The sequence below is a fragment of the Panulirus ornatus genome, chromosome 3, assembly GCF_036320965.1.
Source record: "Panulirus ornatus isolate Po-2019 chromosome 3, ASM3632096v1, whole genome shotgun sequence".
In the NCBI taxonomy this organism is placed as follows: domain Eukaryota; kingdom Metazoa; phylum Arthropoda; class Malacostraca; order Decapoda; family Palinuridae; genus Panulirus; species Panulirus ornatus.
Window position 1 is genome coordinate 62,451,784 of NC_092226.1, and position 21,888 is coordinate 62,473,671.

A 21,888-nucleotide genomic window follows, 5' to 3' on the forward strand; every position below is an offset into this window, starting at 1 on the left:
TTAAACTACCATGGAGACATCACACACCCCTGCCGCAAACCTACATTCCCTGAGAACCAATCACTTTCGTCTCTTCCTACACGTACACATGCCTTACATCCTTGATAAAAACTTTTCACTGCTTCTAACAACTTGCCTCCCACACCATATATTCTTAATACCTTCCACAGAGCATCTCTATCAACTCTATCATATGCCTTCTCCAGATCCATAAATGCTACATACAAATCCATTTGTTTTTCTAAGTATTTCTCACATACATTCTTCAAAGCAAACACCTGATCCACACATCCTCTACCACTTCTGAAACCACACTGCTCTTCCCCAATCTGATGCTCTGTACACGCCTTCACCCTCTCAATCAATACCCTCCCATATAATTTACCAGGAATACTCAACAAACTTATACCTCTGTAATTTGAGCACTCACTCTTATCCCCTTTGCCTTTGTACAATGGCACTATGCAAGCATTCCACCAATTCTCGGGCACCTCACCATGAATCATACATACATTAAATAACCTTACCAACCAGTCAACAATACAGTCACCCCCTTTTTTAATAAATTCCACTGCAATACCATCCAAACCTGCTGCTTTGCCGGCTTTCATCTTCCGTAAAGCTTTTACTACCTCTTCTCTATCTACCAAATCATTTTCCCTAAACTTTGCACACCACCTCGATCAAAACACCCTATATCTGCCACTCTATCATCAAACACATTCAACAAGCCTTCAAGATACTCACTCCATCTCCTTCTAACATCATCACCACTTGTTATCACCTCCCCATTAGCCCCCTTCACTGAAGTTCCCATTTGCTCCCTTGTCTTACGCACTTTATTTACCTCCTTCCAAAACATCTTTTTATTCTCCCTGAAATTTAATGATACTCTCTCACCCCAACTCTCATTTTCCCTCTTTTTCACCTCTTGCACCTTTCTCTTGACCTCCTGCCTCTTTCTTTTATACCTCTCCCACTCATTTGCATTTTCTCCCTGCAAAAATCATTCAAATGCCTCTCTCTTCTCTTTCACTAATAATCTTACTTCTTCATCCCACCACTGACTATCTTTTCTAATCAACCCACCTCCCTCGCTTCTCATGCCACAAGCATCTTTTGCGCAAGCCATCACTGCTTCCCTAAATACATCCCATTCCTCCCCCACTCCCCGTACCTCCTTTGTTCTCACCTTTTTCCATTCTGTACTCAGTCTCTCCTGGTACTTCCTCACACAAGTCTCCTTCCCAAGCTCACTTACTCTCACCACTCTCTTCACCCCAACATTCTCTCTTCTTTTCTGAAAACCCCCATAAATCTTTACCTTCGTCTCCACAAGATAATGATCAGACATCCCTCCAGTTGCACCTCTCAGCACATTAACATCCAAAAGTCTCTCTTTCGTGCGTCTATCAATTAACACGTAATCCAATAACGCTCTCTGGCCATCTCTCTTACTTACATACATATACTTATGTATATCTCGCTTTTTAAACCAGGTATTCCCAATCACCAGTCCTTTTTCAGCACATAAATCTACAAGCTCTTTGCCATTTCCATTTACAACACTGAACACTCCATGCATACCAATTATTCCCTCAACTGCCACATTACTCACCTTTGCATTCAAATCACCCATCACTATAACCCGGTCTTGTGCATCAAAACCACTACCACACTCATTCAGCTGCTCCCAAAACACTTGCCTCTCATGATCTTTCTTCTCATGCCCAGGTGCATATGCACCAATAATCACCCATCTCTCTCCATCAACTTTCAGTTTTACCCATATCAATCTAGAATTTACTTTCTTACACTCTATCACATACTCCCACAACTCCTGATTCAGGAGTTGTGCTACTGCTTCGCTTGATCTTGTCCTCTCACTAACCCCTGACTTTACTCCCAAGACATTCCCAAACCACTCTTCCCCTTTACCCTTTAGCTTCGTTTCACTCAGAGCCAAACCATCCAGGTTCCTTCCCTCAAACATACTACCTATCTCTCCTTTTTTCTCATCTTGGTTACATCCACACACATTTAGACACCCCAATCTGAGCCTTCGAGGAGGATGAGCACTCCTCGCGTGACTCCTTCTTCTGTTTCCCCTTTTAGAAAGTTAAAATACAAGGAGGGGAGGGTTTTATCCCCCCGCTCCCGTCCCCTTTAGTCGCCTTCTACGACACGTGAGGAATGCGTGGGAAGTATTCTTTCTCCCCTATCCCTAGGGATAAAATTCTCTCTTATTGTTGTTCACTTCATCTTCTTCATTTCGAAGAAATATATATATATATATATATATATATATATATATATATATATATATATACGGAGAAGATCCTGATTAACCAGGGAACTCCACGGTCATCCCCTTTCATAATAAATTCAGCTGCAATTTCATCCACTTAGCTGTTTTGCCACTTTTTCATGTTGCATACTGTTTTCACCACCTCTCTTAAGCAGTCCATGGACCTCTTGATGGTCTTTGTATACCACCCTTACCCAATCACCCTTCTACAGCTGGTACTCGGGGGAGTAGTGGTAACCTCACAGATAAAGGAATTAGCAAAGCAAGGTCAAGTAAGGCCAGTGGGGGACAACTTGGGCAGTATAAGCAGCAAGGTAATGCAGCTATAAGTCTGGCACTGCGGGAAGGGTTAGAGTAAGATGGCGAACCCAAGACATGGAAAACCGTCTCTCCCACCGCTGCACACAAAGACATTAACAGGGATGACCCAAATGCGCACACCGATGAAAAAGGGTAAACTCAGTTTAGAAAGCAACTCCAAGGAAAATAAGTTCAATATACACAAATGGCAGGAGCATCATTATGAAATGCAATGAACTTGTGTCCAATGCATGTACTGGAAAATCTATCATTATTGCAATTTTGGAAACTTGGGTAAACTTGGAGAATAAGCACTTAATTGCTGAGTTAGTGGTACCAGGATACAAACTACGAAAGCGCTTATACAGGGGAGATGGTGGAGTTTTGATTTATGGTGATAATCTTATGTGCTATTAGGCACATAAGTAGATACTCGCATGATTATATTGACATTACTGACAGGTTCAAAAGTTAACTTCATCGTGGAGTTATTTACAGACCTAAGCAAAAGACGATAATGATAAGATGCTGTACAATGAAATCAAAACTTTAGTACTAAAAAACAGTAAAGAGGTTATAATAGGAGACTTCAACAGTCCAAACATAAACTGGAACTAGTTAACAGGTGACCATGATGGAACTAGACTAACAGAACTGACTGAAGACACTTTTCTAGAAAAGTTAATCAAAAAGCCAGCTGGAGGGAAAAACATTCTTGATCTTGTCCTTACCAGAGATGCAAACTTAACTAACAAAGTAGGCGAGAGTTTGTCAAGCAGCAATCACAGTTTGATTAAATTATGAAATAATTTCTATTCCAGATTACAGTTGAGTAAATTTCCAAAACTAGACATGAAATAAATTCTATCCCAGATTACAGGTGAGCAGATTTTGAAAACTTTAGACATGAAATTCGCAGTACCAATTGAACAAAAATTTTTGATGTTCACACAGTAAAGAAAATGTGGAATAATTCTAAAAAAATCCGAGATTGAAAATAAACATTCAGTGAATCATGAAGAGAACTTGCAATATTTCAAAATCATCATGAATGAATAGGAGAATGGGACTAATTTGCCAAAAGAAGAAAACATAGAAATTCAAATTAATTCCTGGTGATGAAAATTGCCACGAATTAATCAAAATCCAAAGAGAGTGTAAGGAGGTCATAAGACAGAGAAATGCAATGAAGAATAATGAATTTCCTTGAAAGTTAAGAATTCTTCAAATATATAAGACAAAGGAAGACAGTAAGAGGAACTGGACATTAAGAAATGAACATAACTTGCCAACAACTGATGACAAGGAAATGGCTACCATACTAAATTATTTCTTTAACTCTTTATTCACAATTGAAGAAACATCTCCAATACAACAACCAATGAAAATGTTTCAAGGATCTGATGAAGAAGGTTGGGGAAGTAAAGAGCTCTGAAGTACTGAAATACCTGGACCAATTAAATCCAATGGCCCAGATAACTTAGCTACAAGATTTTTTAAGAGGTCAGGAGACAGCTGATATACCCAATAGAAATATTCAACATATCTCTAATGGATGGGTAGGTGCTAACTGACTGGAAACTAGCAAATGTTACTTGTATATATAAAAGGAGACAAAAAGTGTGCCTTGAACTACCACCCAATCAGCCTTATGTCAGTGTTAGGTAAAAAGATGGAAAAAAATAATACATGATAAAATGTCTTGTTTCTTCATCATACATCATTTTGCTTTGTCGTTGTCTCCCGCGTTTGCAAGGTAGCGCAAGGAAACAGATGAAAGAAATGGCCCAACCCACCCCCATACACTTGTATATACATACACGTCAACACACGCAAATATACATACCTATACATCTCAATGTACACATATATATACATACACAGACATATACACATGTACATAATTCCTATGGTCTGCCCTTATTTATTCCCATTGCCACCTCACCACACATGGAATAACATCCCCCTCCCCCCTCATGTGTGCGAGGTAACGCTAGAAAAAGACAACAAAGGCCCCATTCGTTTACACTCAGTCTCTATCTGTCATGTAATAATGCCTGAAACCACAGCTCCCTTTCCACATCCAGGCCCCACAGAACTTTCCATGGTTTACCCCAGACACTTCACATGCCCTGATTCAATCCATTGACAGCACGTCGACCCCGGTATACCACATTGATCCAATTCACTCTATTCCTTGCCTGCCTTTCACTCTCCTGCATGTTCAGGCCCCGATCACTCAAAATCTTTTTCACTAAATCTTTCCACCTCCAATTTGGTCTCCCACTACTCCTCGTTCCCTCCACCTCCGACACATATATCCTCTTGGTCAATCTTTCCTCACTCATTCTCTCCATGTGCCCAAACCATTTCAAAACACCCTCTTCTGCTCTCTCAACCACGCTCTTTTTATTTCCACACATCTCTCTTACCCTTACATTACTTACTCGATCAAACCACCTCACACCACATATTGTCCTCAAACATCTCATTTCCAGCACATCCACCCTCCTGTGCACAACTCTATCCATAGCCCATGCCTCGCAACCATACAACATTGTATGGTTGCGAGGCGTGGGCTATGGATAGAGTTGTGCACAGGAGGGTGGATGTCTGGAAATAAGATGTTTGAGGACAATATGTGGTGTGAGGTGTTTTGATCGAGTAAGTAATGTAAGGGTAAGAGAGATGTGTAGAAATAAAAAGAGCGTGGTTGAGAGAGCAGGAGAAGGTGTTTTGAAATGGTTTGGGCACATGGAGAGAATGAGTGAGGAAAGATTGACCAAGAGGATATATGTGTCGGAGGTGTAGGGAATGAGGAGAAGTGGGAGACCAAATTGGAGGTGGAAAGATGGAGTGAAAAAGATTTTGAGTGATCGGGGCCTGAACATGCAGGAGGGTGAAAGGCGGGCAAGGAATAGAGTGAATTGGATCGATGTGGTATACTGGGGTCGATGTGCTGTCAATGGATTGAATCAGGGCATGTGAAGCGTCTGGGGTAAACATGGAAAGTTCTGTGGGGCCTGGATGTGGAAAGGGAGCTGTGGTTTCGGGCATTATTACATGACAGATAGAAACATGGTGTCTGCAATAGAAGATCCTGCCTGACAAATTTGCTGGAATTTTTTAATTGTTATTTATCAGAATTGGCATGAAAAAGTACCCTCTAATGTAGCATATTTCTAAAATGCTTTCAATAAAGTACCTCAAAGAGACTGTAACATAAACCACACACACTCAGTGAAGAACTCTGTACATGGATCAGAGGCTGGCTTACCGGAAGAAAGCAGCATGTGGTATTAAACGGGAAAGCCTCAGACTGGCTAGATGTAATGAGTGGTGTGCCACGGGTTGGTCCTAGGCCCAAATTTTTTCATATACATTAATAACCTAGAACTTGTTCTCATATCAATGATCTCCAAATTTGCTGACGATACTAAACTAAGAGGTAGAGCCGTAAACAGGTGGGACTGCAAAATGATTCAGAGAGATCTTAGCTTACTAGCAGAGAGGTCAGACAGATGGCAAATTAGGTTTAATATAGACAAGTGTAAAGTTAAACACTTTGGAGACAAGAATATACATTAGGAGTATAAACTATTTAGAAACTCTCTAACTAAAGTAAATGAAGAAAAGGACCTTGGAGTTGTCATTAACAACAATCTGAAGTACATGAAACAGTGTCAAGCAGCAGGAAAAAAGGCAACCAAATGTTAGGATTCATATCCAGGAACCTATATTACAAGACAAGAAAAAATTTTCACATGATGTCATTCTGTAGTAAGAGACCACACCTAGAATGCAGTTCACTTTTGGTCCTCACACTATAAAAAATACAAGGAAAAATTAAAGCAAGTACAAAGATGCGCAACAAAATTGATCTCATCTCTTAAAAATCTGGCATACAAAGAGAGGCAAAAATGATTGGATCTCTTCTCCCTTGAAAAACGTAGACTTCACAGGAACTTAATCTAAGTGTTCAAAATTCTGAACAAGTTCAATAATGTAAATCATGAACATCTTAAAATACAAGAAAATACGGTTACCAGGACAAATGGAGTAAGTCTCAAAGCTAAAAGATGTAATACTTACTTGGGAAAAAGCTGTTCCTATAGGTGTGTTGAGTACTGGAATACATTACCTTCAGACATAGTGAATGCTAAAACTACAAGTACCTTCAAAAGTGGTTTGGACAAATATTCTGTAAATTTAGGTATACTCTTGAGAAAAATGCCAGAAATAAACTGTATAAATGACAGCAGTAATGGGATAGTAGAAGGCTAATAAGCAGCAGCGGGGAGTCAGTGCTTAAAAAACTGGTGAGCAGAATTATATTTTTTGTCAAGTTATAAAAAAAAACACAACCTAGTCATGGGCCTCTGTTGTCTGTCTTTCTCATGTAAACATGCAACACTCCTCTCCTCACTTCATCACAACCTGTTTCCACCTCCCCTTTTGCCCCTATCACCTATGTTCCTATTCTCTTGTTTTTCACACTTTTATTAAGGTTCCAAAATATCCTATTCTCCCCAAAGCTTAATGATACTTGCTCGCCCCCAACTCTCATTTGCCCTAATTTTCATCCCCTGCACTTTGCTCTTGATCTCCTGCTGCTTTCAGTTCTTACATCATCACAACCTGTTATCACTTCCCCTTTTACCACCTTCACCTATGTTCTTATGTTCTGTTTTTCATACATAATTAACCTTCCAAAACAATTTATTTTCCCAAGAGTTTACTGATATTTGCTCATCCCAACTCCCATTTGCCCTATTTCTCATCCCTGCACCCTCCTTTTGACCTGCTGCTTTCTCTTATACATTCTCCAATCATTTGCACTCCTTCCTCGCAAGATCTATCTATATATCTGGGGATAGAGGAGAAAGAATACTGCCCACATATCTCCTGTGTGTCATTAAAGGCTACTGAAAGGGGTGGGAGTTGGGGTCTAGAAATCCTCTCGGGTTTATTTCCAAAAGAAACAGAGGAAGGGGCAAATGAAAGATATTACTTCAAAGGCTTGGTCATGTTCCTCACAGAAAAATCAAAAATGTTATGGGTCTTTGTAGAAAAGCTTATTTAATAAAGACTTACTAAGGAAATACACTTAGTTCAGAGAGTAATGGCCACATCTGAAAACCCATCTAATTATGGCTGTTAAAGACTGGCTTTGTGAAGATGGACTAAAATCATGTTGCATCATTGTAGGTTGCAGGGGAAGTTCAAGTCAACAATTTTGTACTTGTGAGTTTAATATTTAGCCTTCAAATTTAACGAATGGCATTTGTGTATTGCTTGTTTACTTATTGATTTTATTGAATATATAATTTGCCAGAATTTTTAATGTGAAAACATATGAAAATTTCATAATTTTATGGTTTAAAGCATAAATACATTCTTATTTCATTTTAATCACAGATGTCACAGGTTACAGACTGGTAGTGATAGAGATTGCATGAGATTTTGTTAAGGATATGTTAGAGTAATGAAATAGATCAAGTAGGTGTTAAGTGAAAGTTGGTAGAAGCAGTAGCTATTATGTAATATACTGTGCATTATTCTGCACATTTCTTAGTCATTAATCCATGTGTCTTTTAAGGCAAATGTTGCTTTAGATGACTGTAGAACTACTAACATGAGCAGCTGACAGTCTCAAAGGTATTTTTTTCTCTGGTTCATCTTGTGGAGAATAAAACTTTTTTTTTTTCTTTAATAGCTATGTATATTATAATAATAACAAAACTAAATCTTTGGTATTATCATATAAGGAATGAACTGAAATTCATATAAAAATTCTTATGATACTAAAAAGATAATAGAATTACCAGTCATACATTTATGGTAACAGTGTCAAGTTCTCATGGACAAATGCTACTGCTTTTTCTTGTCTTGAAAGAGTTGGAAGGTATATGAAAATAATACAAGGATTACATCATGTAATGTCTTATGAGAAACTTGAAAATTTTCTGTAGAGCAAAAGGTCTCTGTTTAATGGTGGTTGTGGTCCTTTCACTGCCAGGGCAACATAACTGTTATAGATGTCTCTTGAGCGGCGGGCAACAGCAGGTGGATCAGTTTCAAATGAAGAGTCGAAACTAAAGCTTGACCTTTGTATGAGAACTAATGGGGCTGGAAAAAGAAAAAAATGTATTACATTGCTCTCAATGTAATTGGTTCAGTAATTAAGGTAATTTTAGTGGCCTGTAACCAATAATATAGTAAACTGTGTAGTACCTATATTTGTTAACCCTATAACCAATTTAGTGATCAATACAGACTAGCCAGTTAAAGAACTTCCTAAATGAACACCCCAGTCAATCATATCCATTCAACTTTATGCCCATTTACCTATCAACTTTTCTTCAGCATCCCAATTTCCACTCTTTGGCATATGTACAGTTTTAGACAATATTTGTATAAAAATTTGGTACATCATTTAGAAAACCTCATTACCTTCAAACCATTTACTTATATTCTTCCTTAGTGTTTCCTCTACAGCACTATAAAGGTGAACCAATCCCTCTTGCAACCCTCTCAACAACTAGACTGTCTTGCATTTTCTAAATTACTCGAACCAACTTGCTTATACTACAATGTTAAGATACTGTACCATGCAAATAAGTAAACAAACATTATGTATCAAGAATGAAAGTTCCCCAACTTCACATATTGCTAATTTTCACCCCTCAATTTTCTTTCCTCTTCATAGGCTAATTCCTTTTGAGTACTAATATTCAGCAAATTTTGATTTGCTATTGTTTGTTGTTTTCGTTACACGACAGCAATGATATCCTGAACTTTTATTCTCATGAATTTAAGCTCATCTAACAGTGCTACCTAATTACAGCTAAATTTTTCTACTCTACCCATATTCTCCTTTGCAACTGCCATGGTTCTTTCTCTAACTCTCTGGAAAAGTAACAGCTAACACAAAGAATACCAAAACAACTTCTGGGTCTGCTACCTAAAACTAAGGTCATTAAAAGGAAGTGAATATGTGTGATTTTAAATGTTTCCAAATACCTGGCAAACCTGTTTAAGACCTTCACTATTACATCCAAGCCTTATATGAAAAAGGATGAGAAATAGAAGGCAGAGATTAAAATAAAATGTCTGTGTATTGGGAACAAACATAATAAAGTTGAGCTCAGAAGTGTTCTTTTACTGATGAACAATAGCATTCTTGACAATGGTTCAGGACAACAATACTCACTTGGGTGGCTGATATAAGCAAAATAACACCTGCTTTATGTTTTACCTAGAATTCACAACTTATGATTTGTTATTTTTCTATTTATTATACTTTGTCGCTGTCTCCCATGTTAGCGAGGTAGCGCAGGGAAACAGACGAAAGAATGGCCCAACCCACCCACATACACATGTATATACACACACGTCCATACATGCACATATACATACCTATACATTTCAACGTATACTTATATATACATACACAGACATATACATATACATGCACATAATGCATACTTGCTGCCTTTATTAATACTCGTCGCCAACCCGCCACACATGAAATGACAACCCCCTCCCCCACACACGCATGGGGTAACGCTAGGAAAAGATAACAAAGGCCACATTTGTTCACACTCAATCTTAAGCTGTCATGTATAATGCACCGAAACCACAGCTCTCTTTCCACATCCAAGTCCCACAAAACTTTCCATGGTTTACCCCAGACACTTCTCATGCCCTGGTTCAATCAATTGACAGCACGTCCACCCCGGTATACCACAGTGTTCCAATTCACTCTATTCCTTTCATGACTTTCACCCTCCTGCATGTTCAGGCCCTGATCGCTCAAAATCTTTTTCAATCCATCCTTCCACCTCCAATTTGTTCTCCCACTTCTCCTCGTTCCCTTCACCTCTGACACATATATCCTCTTTGTCAATCTTTCCTCACTCATTTTCTCCATGTGACCAAACCATTTCAATACACCCTCTTCTGCTCTCTCAATAACACTCTTTTTATAACCACACATCTCTCTTACCCTTTCATCACTTACTCGATCAAACCACCTCACACCACATATTGTCCTCAAACATCTCATTTCCAACACATCCACTCTCCTGTGCACAACACTATCTATAACCCATGCCTCACAACCATATAACATTGTTGGAACCACTATTCCTTCAAACATACCCATTTTTGCTTTGAGATAATGTTCTTGCCTTCCACACATTTTCCAATGCTCCGAGAACTTTTGCCCCCTCCCCACCTTATGATTCACTTCTATGGTTCTATCTGCTGCCAAATCCACTCTCAGATATCTAAAACACTTCACTTCCTCCAGTTTTTCTCCATTCAAACTTACCTCCCAAATGATGTCCCTCAACCCTACTGTACCTAATAACTTTGCTCTTATTCACATTTACTCTCAGCTTTCTTCTTTCACACACAGTCACCAGCTTCTGCAGTTTCTCACCCGAATCAGCCACCAGCTCTGTATCATCAGGGAACATCAAATGACTCACTTCCCAAGCCCTCTCATCCGTAACAGACTGCATACTTGCCCCTCTCTCCAAAACTCTTGCATTCACCTCCCTAACAACCCCATCCATAAAGAAATTAAAGAACCATGGTGCCATCACACACCCCTGCCACAAACCGACATTCACTGAGAACTAATCACTTTCCTCTCTTCCTACTCGAACACATGCCGTACATCCTTAATAAAAACTTTCACTGCTTCTAGCAACTTGCCTCCCACACCATATACTCTTAATACCTTCCACACAGCATCTCTATCAACTCTTATCATTTGTATATATTTCTAAATTCAAGTTTCTTTGGAGAATCATACTAAAAAAAAGAAAAGTAAAAAGTTTCTCTTAGAAAATAGCTCACCTGCAATAGCTGCATTCTGGTTCACCACTGTCCCTGAACAACTCGTTGCTCTGTAAATCTGCTCATATCTGTAATTAATATCAGGTGCACAGTTTAAATGACACTAACTTTTGGAACACCACACAAACTTACTACTGATAATGGTGTGAGTTTAATGAGAGAATAAAAGAGGTAAAAGTCAGCTCGATTCTATTGAAGCAGTGGTTAGTGTCCCGTAACTGTAGATCATGTGTGGCCTTGCCCTTATGTTCAAATCATGAACTGGAAAGTTTGCTTGCACCTAAGCCAGCTGTTCATCCTATCATTGGGGATGGTCTGTAAATGGGCACAAAACATATTCTGAAGTTAAGGACTAGGTGTCAACTTTGACAAGTTCATTTGAGAAATGCTCCCCCCCCCCCCCAACTTGATTGCCATATCCTGCATTAGCAGAAAGGAAAGGAAAGACTGGGATTGTGAAGTATGCATGGATATGTGTATATGTGCCAGTGAATATGAAGACTGTACAAGGTAAAGATGAAGCTGTTCTGGAGAAATTTGAATGACTGTATAAATGATTTTGAGAATGAGAGAACATGGTTTTACTGGGTGATATGAATGCAAAAGTGGGACGTGATGAAATTGGTGAGATAGTTGGTATATGGGGAGTCCCAGGAGTAAATGAGAATGGAAGTTATCTTGTAAATATTTGTTTTGAGAGAGGTTTATTCCTTGTGAAATACTTTTTTTTTTTCAATACATGATGATCCACAGATAAACCTGGATGAGGAATGATGATAGAGAAGAGCAATAGGCTTTAATTGACTATGTGGCACTGGATGACAGACTGAGAAAGGCCCTGCTAGATGCCAGAGTTGTGAGAGGATTCTTTGGACACTGACCATTTTGCAGTTATTGTGGGGATGAGGATCAAGGAGAAGTGGAGGTATGATGTAAGGAAGAATGGAGATTTAAAGGTTTTGGCAAGTGAGAAGATGAATCAGAAAAATGCAGGGAGAAGTATGAAAGGAAGGTAAGTGAATGCTTGGATAGAAGTGCAGTGAATGTAGGGATGAAATTATGTGTGAGTGAGATGTTTAAAGTGTTTAGAGAAATACTATTAAAGGTTGTAGAATTAGTAGTTGGATACAAGGTTGTGAGATACAGGAATAAAAAGGGCACTGCATGGTGGACAGAAGAGTTCAGAAATGCTGTGGAAGAGAAGAAAAAGGCATATGGTAGATTGCTCAGTGGGAGTTCAGCAAAGGAGGAGGGAAGAATATGAAATATGTAAGCAGAATATTAAGAAGCTGATAGAGGAAAACAAAGAAAGTTAATGAAGATTTTGGAAGGAAGTTAAGTGAAAAGTTTCAGGATAAGAAACTATACTGGAAGGAGGTGAAAAAGGAAAGAGGTAGATGTAAGAGTGGAAATATTAATGTGAGAAGTAAGGAATGGGAGTTGCTGGATTAAAATGAGGAAGTGAAAGGAAGATGGAAAGAGTATTTTGAAGAACTAATGAACGTAGGAGAAAAGGCTACAGCAGTTGTTGCAAGCATGCATATGGAGGATGGATGGAAGAGGATATAAGTGCAAGGACATACAGAAAAATGGGGAAATAAGAAAAGCAATAATGAGCCTGAAGGTAGGAAAGGCACCTGGAGTGGATGGGATTACAGCTGAAATGCTGAAGTATAAAGGAGACAGTGTGAAAGAGTGGATGCATCTTACATGTAATTTAGCATGGAAACAGAGGGTTGTGCCTGAGGATTGGGTGAAAGCTATGATTGTTCCTTCATTCAAAGGAAAAGGTGCTAAGAATGTAAGTAGCAATTATAAGGGGATAAGTCTATTAAGGGATGGAAGTGAATGAATGCAAAACAAATGAAGAGCAAAGGGGTTTTGGGAATGGCAGAGGTTGTGTGGATCAGATTTTTGTAGTAAAGATGACAGTGGAAAAATATTTAGCAAAAGGTAAGAGCTGTATGCAGCTTTTATGGATCTGAAGAAATCTTATGAGAGTCAAGTGGAATGCTTTATGGGATGAGTTAAGGATATATGATATAGGCCAACTGTTGGATGATGTGAAAGCCTTCAGTAGTGGAGCAAATGTGTGTGTCAGAGTGGATGAAGAGTTAAGCAAAAGTTCTAGGATAAATGTAGGTGTGAGTCAAGGCTGTGTGATGTCACTGCAGCTTTTTAACATATAAGGGGAGAAAGAATACTTCCCATGTGTTTCCGCTTGTTATAGAAGGCGGACTAAAGGAGGCAGGAGCAGGGGTCTGGAAACCCTCCCCTCCTTGTATTTCAATTTCAAAAAGGGAAAACAGAAGGAGTCAAGCAAGTAGTGCTCATCCTCCTCGAAGGCTCAGATTTTGGTGTCTGAATGTAAGTGGATGTAATCAAGATGAGAAGAAAGGAAATATAGATAGTACGTTTGAGGAAAGAAAATTGAATGTATTGGCTCTGAATAAAACAAAGCTCAAGGATAAAGGTGAGGAGTGGTTTGGGAAAGTCTTGGGAGTAAAGTCAGGGGTTGGTGAGAAGCAGTTGTGGGAGTATGTGATGAATATAAGAAAGTAAATTCTACACTGATGTACGTAAAACTGACAGTGGATGGCGAGAGATGGGTGATTATTGGTGCTTATACACCTAGTCATGAGAAGAAAGATCATGAGAGGTAAGTGTCTTGGGAGCAGTTGAGTGAGTGTATTAGCAGCTTTGAAGCACAAGAGTAGAATATAGTGATGGGTGATTTAAATGCGAAGGTGAGTAATGTGGCTATTGAGGGTATAACTGGTGTACATGGGGTATTCAGTGTTGCTAAAACAAATGGTGAAGAGCTTGTGGATTTCTGTGCTGAAAAAAAAGACTAGTGATTGGGAATACCTGGTTTAAAAAGAGATATACATAAGAATATGTATGTGAGTAGGAGAGATGGTCAAAGGGCATTTTTGGATTACATGTTAATTGATAGGTGTGTAAAAGATAGTTTTGGATGTTAATGTGCTTAGTGGGGCAGCTGGAGGGATGTCTGATCACTTTCTTATGGAGGCAAAGGTGAAGATTTGTAGAAGCTTTCAGAAAAGAAGAGAGAATGTTGGGGAGAAGAGAGGGGTGAGAGTGAAAGGGCTTGAGAAGATGGCTTGTGTGAGTAAGTATCAGGAGAGATTGAGTGTAGGATGGCAAAAGCTGAGAGCAAATGACATGAGGGGAGTGGGTGAGGAATGGGATGTATTTAGGGGAGCAGTGATGGCTTGCACAAAAGATGCATGTGGTATGAGAAAGGTGGGAGGTGGACAGATTAGAAAGGGTAGTGGATGGTGGAATGAAGAAGTAAGATTGTTAGTGAAAGAAAATAGAGAGGCCTTTGGATGATGTTTGCATGGAAGTAGTGCAAATGACTGCGAAATGTATAAAAGAAAGCAGCAAGAGGTCAAGGGAAAGGTGCAAGGGTTGAAAAAGAGGGCAAATGAGGGTTGGGGTGAGAGTATCATTAAACTTTAGGGAGAATAAAAAGATGTTTTGGAAGGGGTGATTAACATGCATATGACAAGAGAACAAATGAGAACATCAGTGAAGGAGGCAAGTGGGAAAGTAATAAGAGGTGGTGGTGAAGTGAGAAGCAGATGGAGTGAGTATTCTGAAGGTTTGCTGAATGTGTTTGATGATAAGAGTCGCAGATATAGGGTGCTTTGGTAGGGGTGGTGTGCGAAGTGAGAGGGTCAGGGAGAGAGGATTGGTTAAGAAAGAAGAGGTAGTGAAAGCTTTGCAGAAGATGAAATCCAGCAAGACAGTGGGTTTGGATGGTATTGCAGTAAAAATTATTAAAAAATGGAGTGACTGTGTTGTTGATTGATTGGTACGAAAATTCATTGTATGTAGGGATCATGGTGAAGTGCATGAAGACTGGCAGAATGCATGTATAGTGCCATTGTACACAGGCAATGGGAATAAAGGTGAATGTTCAAACTACAGAGGCATAAGTTTGTTGAGTATTCCTGGGAAATGAGATGGGAGGGTATTGATTGAGAGGATGAAGGCATGTACACAGCATCAGATTGGGGAAGAGCAGTATGGTTTCAGAAGTGGTAGAGGATGTTTGGATCAGGGGTTTGCTTTGAAGAATGTATGTGAGAAATACTTAGAAAAACAGATGGATATGTAGCATTTATGGATCTGGAGAAGGCATATGATAGAGTTGATAGAGATGATTTGTTGAAGATTTTAAGCATATAAGGCATGGGAGGTAAGTTCCTAGAGGTAGTGAAAAGTTTTTACCAAGGATGTAAGGCATGTGTACAAGTACGAAGAAAGGATAGCGACTGGTTCCCAGTGAATATCGGTCTGTGGCAGGGGTGTCTGATGTCTCCATGGTTGTTTGATTTGTATATGGATGGGTTGATTAGGGAGGTAATTACAAGAGTTTTGGAGAGAGGGGCAAGTATGCAGTCTGTTGAGGATGAGAGGGCCTGCAAAGTGGGTAAGTGGGTCAGTTACTGTTCGCTGATGATACAGCTCTAGTAGCTGATTCGTGTGAAACGGCAGACGTTGGTGATCGCGTTTGGAAAAGTGTGTGAAGGGGGGAGTTGTTATTTCCTGTGTGGCGGGGTAGTGACGGGAATGTAGGAAGGCAACAAGAATGAATGTGTACATGTGTATATATGTATATGTATGTATATATTGAAATCTATAATTGTATATGTGCATGTATGGGCATTTATGTATATCTATTATTATTATTATTATTATACTTAGTCACTGTCTCCCTTGTTAGTGAGGTAGCGCAAGGAAACAGACAAAACGATGGCCCATCCCACCCACATACACTTGCATATACATAAAAGCCCATATACGCACATATACATACCTATACATTTCAACGTTTACATACATATATATACATAGACGTATACATATATACACGTGTACATATTCATACTTGCTGCCTTCAATCATTCCCGTTGCCACCCCGCCACACATGAAACAGCACCCACCCCCTCCCCTACATGCGCATGAGGCAGCACTACAAAAAGACAACAAAGGCCACATTCGTTTACATTCAGTCTCTAGCTGTCATGTGTAATGCACCAAAACCACAGCTTCCTTTCCACATCCAGGCCCCACAAAACTTTCCATGCTTTACACCAGCCGCTTCACATACACTGGTTCAATCCAATGACAGCACGTCAACCCCGGTATACCACATCGTTCCAATTCACTCTATTCCTTGCACGCCTCTCACCCTCCTGCATGTTCAGGCCCTGATGGCTCAAAATCTTTTTCACTCCATCCTTCCACCTCCAATTTGGTTGCCCACTTCTTATTCCCTCCACCTCTGACAGATATATCATCTTTGTCAGTCTTTCTTCACTCATTCTCTCCATGTGACCAAAACATTTCAATAAACCCTCTTCTGGTCTCTCAACCACACTCTTTTTATTACCACCCATCTCTCTTACCCTTTTATTAATTACTCGATCAAACCACCTCACCACATGTTGTCCTCAAGCATCTCATTTCCAGCACATCCACCCTCTTCCACACAACCCTATCCATAGCCCATGCCTTACAACCATATAACATTGTTGAAACCACTATTCCTTCAAACATACCCATTTTTGCTTTGTGAGATAATGTTCTTGCTTTCCATGCATTCTTCAACACTCCCAGAACCTTCGCCCCCTCCCCAACCCTGTGACTCACTTTTGCTTCCATGGTTCCATCCGCTGTTAAATCCACTCCCAGATATCTAAAACACTTCACATCCTCCAGTTTTTCTCCATTCAAACTTACTTGCCAATTGAATTGTCCCTCAATCCTGCTGCACCTAATAATCTTATTCACATTTACTCTCAGCTTTCTTTTTCACACACTTTACCAAACTCAGTCAACAGCTTCTGCAGTTTCTTACCCAAATCAGCCACAAGCATTGTATCATCAGCGAACAACAACTGACTCACTTCCCAAGCCCTCTCAACCACAAAAGACTGCATACTTGCCCCTCTTTCCAAAACTCTTGCATTCACCTCCCTAACAACCCCATCCATAAAGAAATTGAACAACCATTGAGACATCATGCACCCCTACCGGCAACCGACATCCACTGCGAACCAATCACCTTCCTCTCTTCCTACTCGTACACATACCTTACATCCTCGAAAAAACTTTTCACCGCTTCTAGCAACTTGCCTCCCACTCCATATACTCTTAATACATTCCACAAAGCATTTCTATCAACCTTATCATATGCCTTCTCCAGATCCATAAATGCTACATACAAATCCATTTGTTTTTCTAAGTATTTCTCACATACATTCTTCAAAGCAAACACTTGATCCACACATCCTCTAACACTTCTGAAACCACACTACTCTTCCCCTATCTGATGCTCTGTACATGCCTTCACCCCCTCAATCAATATTCCAGGAATACTCAACAAACTTATACCTCTGTACTTTGAACACTCACCTTTATCCCCACTGCCGTTGCACAATGGCACTATGCATGCATTCTGCCAATCCTCTGGTACTTCACCATGAGCCATACATACAGTGAATATCCTTACCAACCAGTCACCACCTTTTTTAATAAATTTCACTGCAATATTCACTCCACCTCCTCACATCACCACTACTTGTTATTACCTCCACATTAGCCCCCTTCACTGATGCTCCCATTTGTTCTCTTGTCTTATGCTTTATATTTACCTCCTTCCAAAACATCTTTTTATTCTCCCAAAAATTTAATGATACTCTCTCACCCCAAATATCATTTGCCCTCTTTTTCACCTCTTGCACCTTTCGTTTGACCTCCTGCCTCTTTCTTCTATACATCTCCCAGTCATTTGCATTATTTCCCTGCAAAAATTTTCCAAATGCCTCTCTCTTCATTTTCACTTATAATCTTACTTCATCCCACCACTCACTCCCCTTTCTAATCTGACCACCTCCCACCTTTCTCATGCCACAAGCATCTTTTGCGCAAGCTATCACTGCTTCCCTAAATACATCCCATTCCTCCCCCACTCCCCTTACGTCATTTGCTCTCACCTTTTTCCACTCTGCAGTCAATCTCTTCCGCTACTTCCTCACACAAGTCTCCTTACCAAGCTCATTTACTCTCACCACTCTCTTCACCCCAACATTCTCTCTTCTTTTCTGAAAACCTCTACAAATCTTCACCTTCGCTTCCAAAAGATAATGATCAGACATCCCTCCAGTTGCACCTCTCAGCACATTAACATCCAAAAATCTCTCTTTCGTGTGCCTATCAATTAACACGTAATCTAATAATGCTCTCTGGCCATCTCTCCTACTTACATATGTATACTTGTGTATATCTTGCTTTGTAAATCAGGTAACCCCAATCACCAATACTTTTTCAGCACACAAGTCTAGAAGCTTTTCACCATTTCCAACACTGGACACCCCATGCACACCAATTATTCCCTCAACTGCCATTACTCACCTTTGCATTCAAATCCCCCATCACTATAACCCATTCATGTGCATCAAAGCTGCTAACACACTCACTCAGCTGCTCCCACAACACTTGTCTCTCTTGATCTTTCTTCTCATGACCAGGCGCATAGGCACCAATCATCACCCATCTCTCTCCATCCACTTTCAGTTTTACCCATATCAATCTGGAGTTTACTTTCTTACACTCAATCACATACTCCCACAACTCCTGCTTCAGGAGTAGTGCTACTCCTTCCTTTGCTCTTGTCCTCTCACCAACCCCTAACTTTACTTCCAAGACATTCCCAAACCTCTCTTTCCCTTTACCCTTGACCTTCGTTTCACTCAGGGCCAAAATATCCAGGTTCCTATCCTCAAACATACTACCTATCTCTCCCTTTTCCTCATCTTGGTTACAACCACACACATTTATGTATATATATATGTATATATATATATATATATATATATATATATATATATATATATATATATATATATATATATATATTTTTTTCTTTTTTTTTTTATACTTTGTCGCTGTCTCCCGCATTTGCGAGGTAGCGCAAGGAAACAGACGAAAGAAATGGCCCAACCCCCCCCCATACACATGTACATACATGCGTCCACACACGCAAATATACATACCTACACAGCTTTCCATGGTTTACCCCAGACGCTTCACATGCCTTGATTCAATCCACTGACAGCACGTCAGCCCCGATATACCACATCGCTCCAATTCACTCTGTTCCTTGCCCTCCTTTCACCCTCCTGCATGTTCAGGCCCCGATCACACAAAATCTTTTTCACTCCATCTTTCCACTTCCAATTTGGTCTCCCTCTTCTCCTTGTTCCCTCCACCTCCGACACATATATCCTCTTGGTCAATCTTTCCTCACTCATTCTCTCCATGTGCCCAAACCACTTCAAAACACCCTCTTCTGCTCTCTCAACCACGCTCTTTTTATTTCCACACATCTCTCTTACCCTTACGTTACTCACTCGATCAAACCACCTCACACCACACATTGTCCTCAAACATCTCATTTCCAGCACATCCATCCTCCTGCGCACAACTCTATCCATAGCCCACGCCTCGCAACCATACAACATTGTTGGAACCACTATTCCTTCAAACATACCCATTTTTGCTTTCCGAGATAATGTTCTCGACTTCCACACATTCTTCAAGGCCCCCAGAATTTTCGCCCCCTCCCCCACCCTATGATCCACTTCCGCTTCCATGGTTCCATCCGCTGCCAGATCCACTCCCAGATATCTAAAACACTTCACTTCCTCCAGTTTTTCTCCATTCAAACTCACCTCCCAATTGACTTGACCCTCAACCCTACTGTACCTAATAACCTTGCTCTTATTCACATTTACTCTTAACTTTCTTCTTCCACACACTTTACCAAACTCAGTCACCAGCTTCTGCAGTTTCACACATGAATCAGCCACCAGCGCTGTGTCGTCAGTGAACAACAACTGACTCACTTCCCAAGCTCTCTCATCCCCAACAGACTTCATACTTGCCCCTCTTTCCAAAACTCTTGCATTTACCTCCCTAACAACCCCATCCATAAACAAATTAAACAACCATGGAGACATCACACACCCCTGCCGCAAACCTACATTCACTGAGAACCAATCACTTTCCTCTCTTCCTACACGTACACATGCCTTACATCCTCGATAAAAACTTTTCACTGCTTCTAACAACTTTCCTCCCACACCATATATTCTTAATACCTTCCACAGGGCATCTCTATCAACTCTATCATATGCCTTCTCCAGATCCATAAATGCTACATACAAATCCATTTGCTTTTCTAAGTATTTCTCACATACATTCTTCAAAGCAAACACCTGATCCACACATCCTCTACCACTTCTGAAACCACACTGCTCTTCCCCAATCTGATGCTCTGTACATGCCTTCACCCTCTCAATCAATACCCTCCCATATAATTTACCATATATATATATATATTTTTTTTTTTCATACTATTCGCCATTTCCCGCGATAGCGAGGTAGCGTTAAGAACAGAGGACGGGGCCTTTGAGGGAATATCCTCATCTGGCCCTCTTCTCTGTTCCTTCTTTTGGAAAATTAAAAAAAAAAACGAGAGGGGAGGATTTCCAGCCCCCGCTCCCTTCCCTTTTAGTCGCCTTCTACGACACGCAGGGAATACATGGGAAGTATTCTTAATCCCCTATCCCCAGGGATATATATATATATATATATATATATATATATATATATATATATATATATATATATATATATATATATATATGTATTATTATTTTTTTTTTTATTATACTTTGTCGCTGTCTCCCGCATTTGCGAGGTAGCGCAAGGAAACAGACGAAAGAAATGGCCCAACCCACCCCCATACACATGTATATACATACGTCCACACACGCAAATATACATACCTACACAGATTTCCATGGTTTACCCCAGACGCTTCACATGCCTTGATTCAATCCACTGACAGCACGTCAACCCCGGTATACCACATCGCTCCAATTCACTCTATTCCTTGCCCTCCTTTCACCCTCCTGCATGTTCAGGCCCCGATCACACAAAATCTTTTTCACTCCATCTTTCCACCTCCAATTTGGTCTCCCTCTTCTCCTTGTTCCCTCCACCTCCGACACATATATCCTCTTGGTCAATCTTTCCTCACTCATCCTCTCCATGTGCCCAAACCACTTCAAAAACACCCTCTTCTGCTCTCTCAACCACGCTCTTTTTATATCCACACATCTCTCTTACCCTTACGTTACTCACTCGATCAAACCACCTCACACCACACATTGTCCTCAAACATCTCATTTCCAGCACATCCATCCTCCTGCGCACAACTCTATCCATAGCCCACGCCTCGCAACCATACAACATTGTTGGAACCACTATTCCTTCAAACATACCCATTTTTGCTTTCCGAGATAATGTTC

At 40.1% G+C, this 21,888-nt stretch overlaps 1 protein-coding gene across 4 annotated transcripts in view; it reads right to left on the minus strand.

The window, feature by feature from the left end:
• Positions 1 to 8,304: 8,304 nt before the first annotated feature.
• The window catches only part of FIG4 (polyphosphoinositide phosphatase FIG4), a 322,728-nt gene continuing 309,144 nt past the window's right edge, over positions 8,305 to 21,888 (minus strand). For 3 of the 4 annotated variants that reach the window (XM_071687992.1, XM_071688012.1, XM_071688003.1), the window contains exons 21-22: positions 11,477 to 11,544; positions 8,305 to 8,737 (exon numbers count right to left, since the gene is read on the minus strand). In XM_071687992.1, coding sequence (XP_071544093.1) covers positions 8,553 to 8,737; positions 11,477 to 11,544 — 253 coding nt within the window. In that variant the 3' untranslated portion in view covers positions 8,305 to 8,552. The remainder of the gene's footprint in view (positions 8,738 to 11,476; positions 11,545 to 21,888) is intronic. The other variant, XM_071688022.1, reaches the window with a different exon arrangement.